The sequence below is a fragment of the Prionailurus viverrinus genome, chromosome A3, assembly GCF_022837055.1.
Source record: "Prionailurus viverrinus isolate Anna chromosome A3, UM_Priviv_1.0, whole genome shotgun sequence".
Classification (NCBI taxonomy): Eukaryota; Metazoa; Chordata; class Mammalia; order Carnivora; family Felidae; genus Prionailurus; species Prionailurus viverrinus.
The window spans coordinates 115,554,707-115,571,176 of NC_062563.1; the positions used below are offsets into that span (position 1 = coordinate 115,554,707).

Below are 16,470 nucleotides of genomic sequence, written 5' to 3' on the forward strand. Positions count from 1 at the left end.
TGAGGGTTGATGGGGGGTGGGAGGGTGGGGAGGGTGGGTGATGGGTATTGAGGAGGGCACCTGTTGGGATGAGCACTGTGTATTGTTTGGAAACCAATGTGACAATAAATTTGATATAAAAAAATAAAATTTTAGGTTGTGACCCCCCCCCCCAAACAACTGATAAATGAAATGGTTGTGTGACTATTGCCCGGTGTAAAGGGCTGCTCTGAAGCCCATCCTTAAAACAGAGTGTGGGGATGGGGACACTTAAGGCCAAGGACCTGGGGATGAGACCAAAGTTGTCTTCTGTTCAGGAGCCCATGATCCTTGGTGACATTACTTCCACATGCAGCTTTGCAAGTGGACCAAGTCAGACATTCAAGCCCTGCTTACTTGCCTTTAATTAAAACCATGTTCTGGCCTTGCTGTTATTCATTCATTTGTTCTTCATTCATTATTCAACAAGTATTTTTTTGAATAAATATTGTGTCTATCATGTCCATGTAGTGTTTTCCACTCAAGGGGGCTTTGCTTTCTACTGAAGGAAACAGATAAACATCTCTGCCCTTGGCAAACATATTGCATTAGTAGATGTAATACTAGGTGCTGTAACAGACAATCCCAGAAATCTCAGTGGGTAAGCACAATACAGACTTATTTCTTGTTCCTATAAAGTCACCTAGATGATGTGGGAGCCAAGGGCAAGCTGCCCCCAAAATTTACCATTTTGGCATATTAATTTTATTGAATTAAAGTTATTTAAGAAATAACCAGAACAAGAAGAACATCCTGACTGCACCCCCACCCCAGCCTTTGTCTCCAGAAAGCAGGAAATAATTATCCCTGTGAAAGGTATCCTCTCTGTACCAAGACGTCTTTGTCACCATAGATAGGAAATTTAGGGCAAAGAAGACTGTATAAACCTTGATACTTTTATTAATTTACTACCCAGTCCAAATTCTGTTTAGAATTCCTTACCAACTGAAGCTCTTGAACATAAGTTTTCTTTGTCCTATCAGTTCCTAACACATTTGTTTCTTTGTCTAAAAAATAGACATACTGCCTGGCTTGATCATTTACTTGGGTTTCAATTTTGTTATTGGTCCTCTGTGTGCAGGTAATTAAACTTTGTTTTTCTTTTTCTCCTGTTTAACTGTCTCTTATCAATTTAATTCTTAGACTGTCTAGAATCACCTTGAATAGTAGGGGGAAAATCTTCCTTCCCAATAGCTACAAGGGTGGTGGAAGGGAATACTCAGATTTTTGTATTTATTTTTAAGTTTATTTGTTTATTTTGAGAGAGAGAGAGAGAGAGAGAGAGAGCAAGCATGTATACACAAGCAGGAGGTGGGTGGTGGGAGAGGTAGAGAGAGGGAGGGAGAGAGAGAGAATCCCAAGTAGGCTTCATGCTATCAGCGCAGAGCCTGACTCGGGGCTCAAACCCACAAACCATGAGATTATGCCCTGAGCCAATAGCAAGAGTTGGATGCCTAACCAACTCAACCACCCAGGCACCTCAGATTACTATACTTTTTAAAGCATTTAGGCTGACTGGAAGTTCTGCCATTTTCAGTGTGTGGCTTCCAAGGTCACCCTGGGCATTGACATTAGTGATCAGACAGTGGGAGAGAGAGGTTGGGAGCCTAGATATTGTGAACACCACATTCGCCCATATTATATTCATGAGAACCCAGGGATAGGCCTCCCTTGCATATAAGGGGATGGGAAATGGTGAATGATCTCCCAGCAGAAACTCTTCATTAGAGAAGGAGGGCATGAATATTTGGTGAAAAGGTAGACATGTCTGCCATACTTACATTCTCTTGGGTGCAGAGAGAATAGGGTGCAGACAATAAACACGTAAGTGGGTACATTGTATAGTATTTCAGATGATAATAAGGAAAACAAGTCAGGTGAGAGGAATAGGAGGTGCAAACAAATTGTGAAAATAATTTTCCTACATGGCTACTCACTGGGCCATATTGTCTACAGAGCAAATGTGAGTTGATCCTTTGCATGAGCTACAACTAAGGACTCTCCTTCCTGTGTTGTGCTGGAGCGCTCAGATTGGAAAGAGAGACCTTACATTCTGTCCAGACAAGCCCATATTGTCCTTGCCACAAATGCCCCCAGGGTTACAGAGTTTATTGAGTACAAAAGACGTTATCAAAAAACATAACAGATGCAGACAGATAAAGTGGGTTTAAATTGCTTCTGGGCTTTTTCTATTCCTTGAGTTTTTGTGTGCCTGCAGTAACTGACCTAGGGTGAAATTCAGATGCTTTTAGTTTTGACTCAGTTCCTTTTTCAATATACCAACTTATTGATTCTAGAAGGGTCTACTTCCCAGATGTGTGTAGAATATCAAGGGTTGATTTCCTACAAAGTAATAAAGGATGACTTGTTGCTGACGAATACTAGCTGGTTACCTAATATCAACAATAGAAGGTTAGTTGGAAAGGAGCTAGGAAGAAACTGAATGTTGCTAATAACATGGAAGAAAGTTCTGTTATTCAATAAGAGTCAGGGGACCTAGTGGGCATTATGCTAAGTGAGAAAAGTCAGATTGAGAAAGCCAAATACCACACTACTTCAGTTATATGGGGAATCTAAAGAAACAAAAGAAGTGAACAAACACAAATCAGAATTGGGTCTATCCATACAGAGACCTGCTGGTTGCCAGGGGGAGGGCGGTAGAGGGATGGGCCAACGGGTGAAGGGGTGTGGGAAGTGCGCGCTTCTAGTTATGGAACGAATAAGTGATGCGGATGACAAGTACAGCATAGGAATGTAGTCAGTGATACCGTAATAGTGTCCTATGGTGACAGAAGGGAGCTACACCTGTGGTGAGCACAGCACAATATACAGAGGCATTTAATACCTACGTTATACGGTTGAAACCAATGTAATCTGTGCCAACTATACTAAAAAAAAAATCTAATGAATCAAGAAAAAAGTCGGGGCTTAGACATTTCTGAAAATACACCCTATTCTTGCATTGTGGGCTCATCCAATAAGCATTTATTGATCCTTCTTGCACACCTGGCAGTACACTAGGCCCCGGTGACACAGCAGTGACGCAGTTCTGCTCCCCACCCAGGGCTCACCACCCAGGCGTGGAAGACACTTCAGCCACCAGCAGGCTGGGTTCCAGTTGCACTGAGAATGCCATGCTGACAGTCCTGCGTGTATGCTCCACGTTAGGGGAGAACCGTCCAAGAGATGATGTCTCTGCTGGGGAGTGGGTAACAGACAAGCGTGCTGTGGCATTATTGGCAAGTCAACCTCTTTGCCCCTCATCTTCTTTGTCTGGAAAGAGGAGATAATAATAACTTCCCTGCCCATCTTGCAGGGCTGCTATAAAGATCAAATGAAATCATAATATGCTATTCAGGTGTCAAGAATGTGATTAGGGCTGGATGACAATCTAGATGTCTGGGAGCACACGGGAAGGCAGGTCCTGCACAGTGATGTTCCGGGAACATAGCAAAATCTTGAATCCAGCATGAGCATATCTAACAGGGAGACCAGTCTTAGGAAAGAAACAAAAAACAAAAACAAACTTCATAAAAGAAACCCACCTCACCCCTGCAAAACAACAACAACAACAACAACAAAAAACCCGAGTAATGGAATATTTTGAAAGAAAAGTGATTCTTTTTTTCTTATCATTTATTTGCTATTGAGAGACAGAGAGAGACAAAGCATGAGCATGGGAAGAGCAGAGAGAGGAGGAGACACAGAATCTGAAGCAGGCTCCAGGTTCTGTGCTGTTAGCATAGAGCCTTACACGGGGCTCGAACCCACCAACCACAAGATCATGACCTGAGATGAAGTTGGACGCTTAACCCACTGAGCCACCCAGGTACCCCTGTTTTTTTCTTTTCAAGTGAAGTTTGTCGAAAGTGAAAAAAAACAAAACAAAAAGAGAAAGGTACAGATCAAAATGCAAATTCAGGTGTGAAGCAAAGAAGGGAGCCCCCATGGAGTGAGGCAGCCCAGGCTGGTTCAGGACTGGCAGGAGGACTTCTGCAAGCATCTGGACCTGCCAGGACATGTGTGTGGCCTGCCTGCCCGAGAACCCCTCCAAAGTAATAGAGGCTTGACAGCTGTTGTCTGGCCCTGACCAGACCTCCAGAGAATATTCCAGAAGTTCTCCTGAATTGCTTTTCCTCCAGGGGGTGCTTGGACCCAAGGGAGCTCACTGTTCCAGAAATAAGGACTTCTCTCGGCAGTGTTTTCATTCTTCACTCTAGTGATTTCCCACAAGTGTTGTTCCAGAAGAGAAGATGCTTCTGTTCAGGGGGCCTCGGGACTCATTTGGCTTTTCTGTGGACTTTGAGACTTCACGTGCCCACACAGTATCTATTATAAACCAAGGCATTCCTTAGGGAAAACAGGGTAAGTTCACTTAGCGTAAGCCATAATGGCCCTATTTCAAGCCCCGAGATCCCATTCATTCAGCCCAAATTTGAGAATTCATCCCAACATTGAAAGCATATGCAGGAGATCTTCAGCTTGGGGAGGTGGGGGGAGGAAATGCTTACTTTGGACTGTTTTCTTCTAATTTGTGACATGTTGAAAACTTACAGAGAAGGAAATGGTCCTTGTTTTCTGTTGGATAATGAGCAAGGGTACAAAGTCAAAGTTTTGCCAAATCTCAGTATTACCGAGATAAACCAGTTACTATAGTTAGTACAGAAATAAAACCTGAATGACAACAAAGGCCCTTATTAAAAATTTATTTCACTTTTGTTTTTTTAATGCTCACAGTAACAGAGGAATTTCACGTCTAGACTAGAGAAAGAGGCTGAAGGTCGGCTGCCTAACCTGGGTCTCATTTAATTCTTACTAGACAGGATTCTTACAAAGTAGGCAGTCACCCCCATTTCATAAATGAGATTGAGACCAAGAGAGTGATTTTTGCCAAAGGTCACACAGCAGTTCTAGAGCCATTATTTAAACCTGATTACCCAACCCTCAACACTGAGCTCTTTCCTCTGCCCCCCACCTTCACATTGAGAGTCTCCTAGGACTTTGGCTGCAGTCTAGCCAGGAGGAAGTAAAGGGCTTGCAGAACTGGTTGGATCAGTGGATAGAGGAAAAGCCTGTCAACCACAGAGATGTGAGTGTGGTCAGGGAATATTGCCCTATTATGAAACACCGCCCAGACTCAGTCCTTCTACCTCTCCCCACCTCCTTCCTTCTTCTTCCTTTTGGAGCACTTCTCAATCTTGCCTCTATTGACATTTAAAGACCAGATAATTCTTTGCTCTGTGTGTGTGTGTGTGTGTGTGTGTGTGTGTGTATGTGGCGGGGGGGGGGGGGGGAGGGGGTGCTGTCCTCTGCATTGCAGGGTGTTTAGTAGCATCCCCAGTCCCCAGTTTCTTATCCACTAGATGCCAGTAGCACCTCTCAGTCATGGTAAGGACATGGGAATATCTCCTCCCGCCAACCCCCCAGTTAAGAACCATTGTTTTATGGTGACCGGTCATCCCACTTTGTCCTGGACTGAGAGGTTGGTCCCAGTATCAGTGTTTAAAGCAGGATAGTGGGGACCAAACAGGGATGCTTGGTCACCCTACAAGTGAGATTTCATCTCCTGCTTAAATAAAGTCTGCGGAGCAAGAGGGCATTGTGTTGACAATGTCCTGGCAGTCTTCGGTTTCAGTGAGCTGTTGCTACACCGACTACTTCTGCCTGATCCTCCTTTCTTCCTCCAAGTAACCTGCGAGGGGCTCAGGGGAAGTGACCTCCTTCAGAGAGGCTGGCTGAGTGGCCACGTGCGTTGTTAGAGGACTGAAGAAGATGGGCGGGAACACTCGTGTGTGTGCACGTGTGTGAGCTGGGAGGCACAGGTGGGTGCTGACCACAGAGAGCCTATGGCGCTGTCCAGGTGGACGACGTTCAGGTGTGTTCACACCAGAAATTGATACTGGATGGGAGAAGGCTTTCAGCTCTGTGTTAAGTTGGCCTGTGCCTCTATGGTGTGGCTGTTTTAACTTATTGATATTGATATTGGTTTATTGTTGATATTTTGAAATATTCTTAGGAGTTACTCTGGGAGCCAATGAGAGGCCTTTCCCTGAGAGAAATAAACAAAAGAAAAACTTCAAAAATGGTTTGTTATCAGGATGATTTTTGTTGTGCTGTTGAGAATACAGGTGCAATAGTTGGAAATATTTGGGTTCTTGGCAAACTTACCAAGTACTACTAAAACGTATCATTTGCCTCTCAGGCACTCAGCTCTTGGGGTCATGCATATACCCATTTACAGGATGAAACCAGCTGAGTTCTGAGGACAACAATGCTGAGGTCCAATGCTAGGTTTTGCTTCTGGATCACTGGGCTCCGTGGCTTGTGACCCCTGTGGTCCTCCAGGCTGTGGGAGAATGAGTCCTTTGTCTAAGTGCTGAGTCTGGGTTGCTGTAAACCTGAATGGTAAAATGACAAGTGTGGACGTGGAGGGTGTGGGTCATTTCTACTGCCGTGGCTCTGTGCATGGCCCTTCTTCCTTCTGTGGCTGCAGCAGGGGGGAGAAGAAGCAGGTTCCATGAGGGCAGTGCTAATGACAGCAGGTCATCTGGAGGCAAGGCCCTCCCCTTCCCGGTTTCTGGGTTTCTGCATGGGCCTCCCGCTGTGCTCTTTGACACAGGTGTGTGGAGGGCGATTTACCAGGTAGGAGTGTTTGCATTTTTCTTGATTATGTAAACCGATAGCTTTTGCCAAGAACACCCTGTGCCCTGAGGCTCTAGGCTGGTTTCTTCCCATTGGCTGGCCAGGTTTCATTTTATTGGGAGGTGTAGTTTCCAAGTTGTCAAGTGGCCATAACTGCTGGTGCCTCTTGGGAGCGAAGCACCTGGAGGCAGGGGGCCCACACCCCATCCCGTAACAATGACAGCGGATGAGTTGGTTTTCTTTGTGAATGGCAAAAAGGTAAGATCGAGCTGGCCTTTGGTCTGGCTTCTCCGCTCCCCCGAAAGGAAGTTTGTCCTTTGGAAGAGGCCTGTTCTCTCTTTCCTATTCTCTTTCTCTCTCTCTCTCCAAAGCCTTGCTGCATTTGGGGTAACACTGGGGAGAGAAAACCTTCTCAGAGCTAGAACACAGTCAAAACCCTCCAGGGGCAAAGGAGTGAGGGGGGAGGCAGGCGAGAAGAGCGGTCTGAGTTGCCAGCGACTCTGCAGCAGCAGAGACCCTGGCACAAAGCCGGAAAAGGGCACAGGGTCCTGGGTGGGACTGGAGGTCACCCACCACGCTTCCGTCTTTGTGTTTATTCCAACACATCCTGAGGCTTTTGTTCTTGTCTTTACTGACAGGAGCAGGAACTTGTTTTCTTGCTGATACCGGGATAGAAGATGTTCGTAGACTTTGATTCAGATACTTCACATATGTAAATGTGACAGCTAACTTGTGAGGACATTTACTGACATCTTGTGGCAAGCCACAGTTTTTTGGTTTTTTTTTTCCTCCCCGTAAGGGGCATGTTTCTCTCCCCCTCCCCCCCTCTCCAGTATTGCAATAAATGTTTCTAGTCTCTTACTTTGATAAAATTGCCCCTTGGATGACCTCCATTGGTGCATAGGGACGTGGGGAAGGTAGGGGTTGTGGAGCAGAGGGGGCTTTATGATGTGGGTACCAGTCTTCCAGGCACAGCAAGGCTATGAATCTTTGCCAATTTCACTGCAGGTGAGGGGTGGGGGGGGGTGTAAGCATGTGCCTAGTCCCATCCCCTTCCCCCCCCACCACTGCTGGGGTAGCCTGGCCTGCTCCGGAAACCCAGTAGGGAATGAGAGGGACAGTAAAAGGACAGCCATAGTTTTATCTTGTAAATGGCCATGTGGACGGTGTGAGTATGAATGTGTCCAAGGTGCCCAACCCCCTCCAAACAAGGGTAGTTTTATCTGTTTTGCTCTATTGGCACTTTTGAGTTGAGAGATTGGGTGACGTTTGAGGTAATTTTCAAGAACAAAATTGTACTTCACAGGGCGGGTAGTGGTTAAATTGTCAGGATGTGTTTGCGTGACTAGCAAGGGAATTGCATGAGCCATGGCAACATCCGTGCTCTGAAGACCGTCGGATTCAGTTTGAGTGGTGCCACCGGGAGGCACTGAGGATGAGGTCAGCCGTGTTCTTCTGGGTTCGGTGTGTCTCTCCCTGTAGATTTCTTTTCAGGACTGGCATCTGGCAGCTAGCCATGAGGCAGGGCAAACTTCCCTGTTGACGCTTGTGAGACTTTGGCATCTGACATTTCCAACAACTTTGTTGCACTCAGCGGTTGCGTTGGAGAGTGTCAAGAAACAGTAGAGTTGGCTTTCTGGAAGGGTTACCCACACAAAGCGTCTTCTGTGGAATTTTTCTAGTCAATGTTTGCGAGGGAGCACCTGGATTCAGTGACTTCCAAGGCCGTGTCTTACTCTAAGATTCTATTATTTGTTATGCCATCAGTTTGTGTGTGACAGGACAAGATTCTGCTCTTCTTTAGGGATGGTGTGCTGTGACCCACTGGATCTGAAAAGGACATTTCAGGGTCCAACTGGCTTGGCAAAGCTGTGTCCCGTGTATTTTCATTTCACTTTAGAAGAGCAATTTCAAATTTCTAGATGGTGTCATCACATCAAACCCTACTATCCCTGGAAGCTTTTCCTATTGTCAGTGTCTGTGATGCATACTCAGGTTTGTAAGTTATAAACCTGTGGCCTCTTGAGAATCTGCTAGAAAGGGGGAGAGGCAGTATAAGAAGTCATGAGGTGAAAGCAGTGCTTCGGAAACAAGACCAAGCAAGGATTCCCAGGCAGATCAAGGCAGCTGTGAATACGTTTGTTTCCATTTCTATTTCCAAGACCTTTCTATATCTAACTCTTTTGGTGTTGGATATTATGCAGAGAACTTACCAGAGAAGCTGCTGGAATTGGTGACTCACTCTTTTTTTCTTTTAAATTTTTAATGTTTATTCCTGAAATAAAGAGAGAGAGACAGACAGACAGACAGAGCATGAGCGGGGGGAGGGCAGAGAGAGAGACACACACACACAGAATCTGAAGCAGACTCCAGGCTCTGAGCTGTGAGCACAGAGCGCGATGCGGGGCTCAAACCCACCAACTGCAAGGTCATGACCTGAGGCAAATTCAGATGCTTAACCGACTGAGCCACTCAGGCACCCCAGAAATTAGTGACTCACTCTTAAATGTAAGCCTCTTATTCTCCCTGTGTGAGACCGTCCAGGACTCTGTCTCCACCAGCTCGGGTTCTGGACAGGGTATAAGATGCCACTGATCAAATACCTCAAGTGTTTTCTGTGGCAGTGATGGGCCTTGATGACCAGTGTCATATCCTCTGTTCTAGAGTCAGAGTTGGAGGGAAAGAAAGAACTGGTTAGGATTTTGGTGTTATCGTAGTGACAGTCATTTTGGTGGGCAGGATTCTAGAGGCAGTGACTCTGTTTAGTGGAGATTGAGGCACCTGGAGGAATCTGGCAACTTTGGCGCGTGGGGCGCAGCCAAAGGTGTCCACGAGTGATCCCCACAAGAAGCAGTTGGCAGCTACAGAGAGCCTCTCAGTGGCTTCCACTCACTCACTCACCCCCATTTACAAGCTCCTCCGTGGACTAAGCCTGTTGGGTATGTACACACCGGAGGAATATGATCTCTAAGACCAGGCATCAGCCATTCAGGAGCTTGTGAACCAGTTAAGGAGAAGGATTTTCATTTGGCAAAGTAATATATTGCAAAATGTGTTTCACAGAAAACTCTCCCCATGAGATCCTCTTTTCAGATATACCTTTTCTGTTTTAGAAGAGGGTGTATTTGTTTATTTTTTTTAATGCCTGCCCAGAATCTTATTTTATTATTATTTTTAATATAATTTATGGTCAAGTTAGCTAACATACAGTATATACAGTGTGCTCTTGGTTTTGGGGGTAGATTCCCATGATTCATCACTTACATACAACACCCAGTGCTCATCCCAACAAGTGCCCTCCTCAATTCCCATCACCCATTTCCCTCCCCTGCCCCGCCTTCTTAAACCACTTAGCACAGTGTTGGCACATAACAGGTGCCCAATTAATGAGGACAGAATGAGTGCATGAGTACTAAAAGCCCTTAGAAATCCTCTACTCAAGAAATTTAGTTTGTAAACTTTGCACTTTGAAATTATCTTAAATTTGCCTAAAACGTTATAAGAAGAATACAAAGAGATATTACAGACTACTCACATTCACCAACTTAACATTTTGTCACATTTTACTTTATCATTAAATTTGTCATTCTCTATCTCTGTATGTACACACACATACACACACGCACACACACACGTCGAGATGTTTATATGGTACACACACGTATTAGATTTTTATGTATCTATTTATATATATGCATGTAGATATATAGATGTATATAAGTACCTAATTAATTTTATATATTTATTTATGTATGTAATTAATAGAAATAAATACATAGAGTATACACTTTTCTTCTTGAACCATTTGAGGGTAAATTTCTGATATAATGCCATTTTACCTCTTAAACCAAGCGTAAGAATATTCTTATAGAGCCAGTGTCTCTAAAAATCAGGGAATGTGGTATTGACATAACACTATTATCTAATCTGCCACCCCTCTGCATCATATTCCAATGTCCCCAACAATGTCATTTTTAACTTCTTCTAGGGTCCCAGGGTCATACCACGGCACGGTCCCAAGCCTGGGACCCAGGGTCATACTCCGGCAGTCGGTTGCCGTGTCTGTTAGTTTCCCTCGAGCCGGAATGGCTCCTTAGCTTTCCTTGTCTTTTGTGACACTGATGTTTATGAGGAGACTAGAACATTATTTCTTAGAATGTCTCTCATTTTGAGTTTGTGTCATGCTTTCTTATGATTAGATTCAGAGTCTGCATTTTGGGCAGGAATTCCAGAGAAGTATAAGTGGTTCTCAATGCATTGCATCAGGAGGCACATGATGTCAGTCTCCTCTATTATTTGGGATGCAAACTTTGATCACTTGGTTATGGTGGCATCCACCAGTTTTATCCTCTTTGAGATTACTTTTTTACCTTTTAGAGTTAATCAATAATCCATGAGAAGATCCTCTGAGTCTGTGAAACTATCTTGATCATCAACCTTTCACCCACTAGTTTTAGCTCCCATTGATGTTTCTTGACTTGGTCAGTTATTGTGCTGATTGCAAGATTAGGTTAACTGTATTCATTAGTTGGAACTCTTCTGTCAGAAAGAACTTTCTTTCTCTCCAGTCTGTTTATTTATCAGTTACCACTTTGGACTCGTAAATTTTAGTTTTATTTACTGGTTTATAATCCATTAGGGCTATTATTTGTTTTGATGCTTAAATTTTATCAGAGCAATCTGCTGAACCCAGCATTTCCTAAGCTCATATCCCCATGAAGCGTTTGTCCTTCAGAATGCCCACTGGCCCTGTCGAGAGAGGATTCTGTGGAGTTTGCCGGAGCAACCCTGTAGCCGTGCTGTGAGGTGGCACAGCCATTCTCTGTAGGAATTCAAGGAAGTTTGGACCAAGTGTGCCTGGAGTGATATAAAAAGTCTTTGCCGAAGAGGTTTCACTGTAGTATAAAGACTATATTGTCAGGAAAGTAGAAGAAGAAAAGGCTGAAAATGAAGATTAGTAACATAATGGAAAAAGGCCTTGGAAGACAGTCTAAGGAACTTGGATGTTATCTTGAACATATGGGAAGGCACAGAAGGCACGGAACAGGGGGCAGATGTGAAGAAAGCCGAGTTGGACGATAAGCAGAAGCTACAATTTGGGGGGAAGTAGTAAGCTAAGAGGCTTCTTCCTGCAGGGAAGGAGGTAGGAATCTTTATTTGTGTGTTTATGACTTCTCTGAGAGAAAAGAAATAACTCCTTGTGTGCACTTTGTAACTAGGACTTTGAACAAACTGGATCTGTGGGGTGTGATAAAAGAAAGCTAATTTGTTTTTCTACTTTCCTTTAAACTTTCTTCAAGGGGCAAATTCTGTCAGTTTTATGACTTGTTGGGTTGCTCCTAATCAATAAAGCAGTGCTGTGGTCATTTCTAAGTTTCCATACACAGTCTCAATTCAGGATAGAGAGGTGAGGATAGCAAGAAAGTTCTCATCTAATCAGTGCTGGTTAAGATGGCTTCCCACCATGGGGAGCATTCAACTGCAAGTCTCACGACATCGGGCATGTGTTTTCCTCTGGCCTGCTGCTCTTCCTCAGTCTCCAGTTTAGGGAGGACTACTCCACACAGACTCTGTTGGAAGTCCCATCACCCTCTGCAGTCAGCGTTCTGGGGATGATTTAAACAACTCCACACCAACTCTCCCTCTTCTGCATGGACTACACTAGGTCCTCAGGCAACCCTCCACATCCTCTGCTTTCCCAAACTCTGAGCGTGCTCACCAATTCCAATGCTGCCATTTCTTCTTCAGTAAGCCTATCTCTAGCTTTTAGATACGCAGACCACTATATCCCCTGTTCTACAAGGGCAGTATGTTAGCTTCACATGTAGGGCTATGGAAGCCCCCTGACAAAGTTTGGGGTGTGAGATACCTCTCTCCTCAAGCTTAAGAAGATGTAAGTCTCACAGTACCATTCTCTGGAAAGAAATTCTTGTCACAAATTCTCTCTCTTTAATCATCCCAATCACCCAAACCCTATTACCCTTGAAAACATATGATGAATGTGAGTAGTGAAACAGGTTGTCATGGATTTCCTTAGACTATTTGCATTGAAAACTGGTACCTCACTTTGTAGACCACATTTTCATCTTGTTGAATACATCATTTGTGGGCCTTTGGGTTGAGATCTCCTCCACATCTCACATGTGTTAATGTTATTGACTGTGCTAGCCCAACACACACAATACTCCCTGTGAACACAGGCCAACAGACCGGCTGTCTACTGTCTGAGAATGTACATGCTGGGAGGCATAGCCAGAGACCTGCATGCTGCCATTCTTAGCTGTCCCTGACATTCACAGGTGTGACCTAACAGCTGGAAATGAGATGTTTGACTTTAAGGGGGCTCTGCCTGGCAAGCCCAACAGAGCAGGCGCAATACCTAAGCCCTCCATGGTAGGTCCAGAGCACAGCACTAAGGTAGAATTTTAGAATTGGAGAATATCCACATGTACACAGAACGGCTTGTAGTTTGTATGTTCATTCTTGTGGAATTATCAAGAAACAGACCTTGGTTTTCATGATATATTTAGCACATCCCTATTAACTCCACAGATTCTTGGGCAAGACAGTGGCTAAGTATACCTAGGATTTATTTCCTTTCTTTTTTTACTCTTGTAGGTGGTGGAGAAGAATGCGGACCCAGAAACAACCCTTTTGGCCTACCTGAGAAGAAAATGTATCCTGACTTTGGAGGGGGAGGGGGCGATGGGGACTCATTCTCTAGGCCTTATGTCACTTTCTAGTGACGGGTGGGAGGCTGTGATTGTGGAGGACAGAGCCCTAGAGTCTGGCTCTGGGCCCCTGCTTTGTAGCTCTGTCACTCAGTAGCTGTGTGACTTTGGGAAGTCATATGAACCTTCCAGGAGTAAAATTACCTGCTGTCCACTGAGAGGATTCTTCCTGATATTTCTTAAGATCTCTTCCAGGTAAGACTCAAGTGATGCCAGGGTTTAATCCAGGGCGTGTAAAATGAAGAGCTGTGACTGGCCCTCATTAGCCCTGGTTAAGCTTCGCCGCCATTCCCCTTGAGGAGGGGGCCTTCCTCAGGAGATCCCTGCTGACCCATAGAGGGCTTCCTGGCAATCTTCCCAGCTCTGTGAAGGCAGAGGGAAGGTCGGAGGAAGGGGTGTTCTTTGGGAAAGGATGCCTGAACTGGGGAACTGTATAGAGGTGCCATCCATTGTGGAGATGGTGAGCCCCAGGAGGCAAGGGACAGTGGAGTCCTGAGGGGCCCTTGGGATGCTCCTCTTCCCTCAGCGAAGGCAGGGTTCTGTAACATCTAATACCTTGTGGTCTTTCAAGGTAGGAAAGTACTCTGAGACCCTAGAACAGAAACAACAGAGAAAATATGATAGGAGCTGGCATTTAAAGAGCATTTACTATAAGTAGGTGGAGTTCAAGGTGATTTTCATACCTGATGTCACTGATGTCCATAGCCATTCCTTTGACAGAGGAGGAAGTGAGGCTGGCACATGAGAAGGTCCTGCTTCTTGCTCATGTTCTGGGCAAATGCTAACAGAGCCCAGGCTAAAGCCCAGAGCCAGGCTCTTAACCTCCCACCCGTACTGGAAACTATTCAGGGTTGGTTGCCAGGATGATGCTCATCCTGACCTCCTCTCACCCCAGGGGCAGGGATATCCAGAGGCTCATTCAGGTGATATGTCCTGGGACAACAAAGGATTTTTTCAGTTCCCACAGAAAAAAGTCTGAAGTCCATGGGCTTACCTCTAGTTCACTCACCTCTTATCAGATGGTGTCTGGCTCTCGTGTACTTTGTTCTGGATTTTCCATCTGGAGAGGGCAAGTCTGGCCTATTCCTTAGGCATGTTAGCAAACTCAAAGTTATCAATTTCTGCCAGTGTATGTAAGAGATGGCTCCAGTAGTGGTCCCCAACCTCAAAGAATCTTCCTTTTAATTTATGTTCACATAGCCTATGGGTGGATATTCAAAAGCCCCTCATTCAACCCTAATTTTGGTTCCTGGACTTCATCAACCCAAAAGGTCCAAGGTGAAGAGTTGGGACCCAGTAGGTCCCAGAAGAGATCAAAGTCTCTTTCAGGCGGGAGTGGTTTTATTGCATACCCAGCCGGGGTGATGTGAGGGCTGCCCCACATGCTCAGCCTTTGAGGTGCCAGATTCACCGGCCCAGTGAGACCACAGGGTTGGGAGCCTAGAAGAGCATGCCAGGAAGACCCTGCAGTCAAGAAAAATCTCCAGGATTGGAGAGCAGTGGGACCCCAGTCCCAGGAAATACGTGGGTGCTGTCTGATGGGACGCTGATACCTTTCTTCTGTGCAGTGGGGATGATCCCGTTCTCTGCCTTCTGGGGTGCAGCGTAGGCTTTTCTGGAGACAGAGGCTGTGTGGGTCTGCTACCTCCTTGGGTTGAGGGGCTTGAGCCTATGTGGGGCGATGGCTGGCTCTGCACATGCACTTCCCACTGGCCCAGCAAAGACACTTCTGTGAGTTCGTGTTCCTTAACCTTCGACCATCCAGTGGGGCTGAGCGGGACCAAGCTGGGCTGTGGAGAAGGGGGCTGTGGGGCTTGCACGGTGATGCTTTCCAAGTATGATCGTTTCCAGAACAAGATCGTGTATCCTTTGCCGGCTGACTGATTGTCCATGCAAGGACTCTGATGCAGGGGTCAGGTTGTGAGTGTGTGTGTGCATGTGTGTGTGTGCATGCACACGAGACCTTTCTTGATGTTTATTTATTTTTGAGAAAGAGAGAGAGAGCATGATGGGCGAGGGGCAGAGAGACAGGGAGACACAGAATCCGAAGCAGGCTCCAGACTTGAGCTGTCAGCACAGAGCCTGAGGCGGGGCTCGTACTAACAAACGGCAAGATCATAACCTGAGCCAAAGTCAGAGGCTTAACCGACTGAGCCACCCAGACTCTCCTGAGACCTTTCTAAGATCCAGATTAATTTCCCATCCCATGAAATGCTTTACTTGGTCTCAACTGCCTACAGGATAAAGTCCAATCACTGTGCTTAGCACTCATGGCCCATAGAGGAAGGTGTGCCCCACCTTTCCATCTCCAGCTTTCTCCTTTCGTGGGACCAGCATCCCATCTGTAGGACAACTATGGACTCCTAACACTCTCTTCCCGCTGTTTTCCTGGTCTTTGCATAAGTTGTTATCCAAGTCTTAGAGTGCCCTTTTTCTAGGCCTTCTCTACTTGGCTAACTCTTGCTAGCTCTTTCGGACTGGGTAAAATATTACCTCCTCTGGGAAGCCTTCCTTGACCTCCTAAGGTTGGGTTGGGTACCCCTTGTCTGTGCAGGTCCCACAGTGCCCTGTGCTCAGCCCTCCTGAAACGCTTACTATAAACTCTTTAGATTGCAACTTTATGCTGGCTTCTGTTTTCCTGAGTTGACCGCAGACTTCTAAAGAGCATCGTACACACCTCCATTTCCTCAGCCCTCAGCAGAATGCCTGGCATGTGACTGGCCCTCAGTAACTGATGTTGAGTAAATGGATGAGGGGTTCATAGAAAAATGGATATCAGGAAGCTCTGTGTAAGGGGCTGGTGTCTCATGTTTCCCGGGGACTGCCCCTCCCTGTTCCCCACAGAGGATGGGAGAAAAGGAGGTAGCTGAGAGCCGGGGAACAAAAGGCACTGGAGCTTCTGAAACTGGAGAGGCTTCGGAAGGGCCCTACAGAGAGAGGAGCATGAGCTGGGCCTGGAACCTGCGGCAACTTCCTCTTGACTCAGCCTCCAGGGTCGGGCTAAGAGGTGACTGCGGGTGACCCTGGCACCTGTGCTCCAGCTCGGAGGCCTAGGATGCACTGATGTATGCTCCATAGG

General features: G+C 45.8%; 1 protein-coding gene across 3 annotated transcripts in view; it reads left to right on the top strand.

Annotated features, from left to right (window-relative positions):
• Window positions 1–6,783: 6,783 nt before the first annotated feature.
• Window positions 6,784–16,470, top strand: part of XDH (xanthine dehydrogenase) — a 58,478-nt gene continuing 48,791 nt past the window's right edge. For 2 of the 3 annotated variants that reach the window (XM_047852919.1, XM_047852918.1), the window contains exons 1-3: window positions 6,784–6,918; window positions 13,279–13,336; window positions 15,157–15,253. In XM_047852919.1, coding sequence (XP_047708875.1) covers window positions 6,877–6,918; window positions 13,279–13,336; window positions 15,157–15,253 — 197 coding nt within the window. In that variant the 5' untranslated portion in view covers window positions 6,784–6,876. The remainder of the gene's footprint in view (window positions 6,919–13,278; window positions 13,337–15,156; window positions 15,254–16,470) is intronic. The other variant, XM_047852920.1, reaches the window with a different exon arrangement.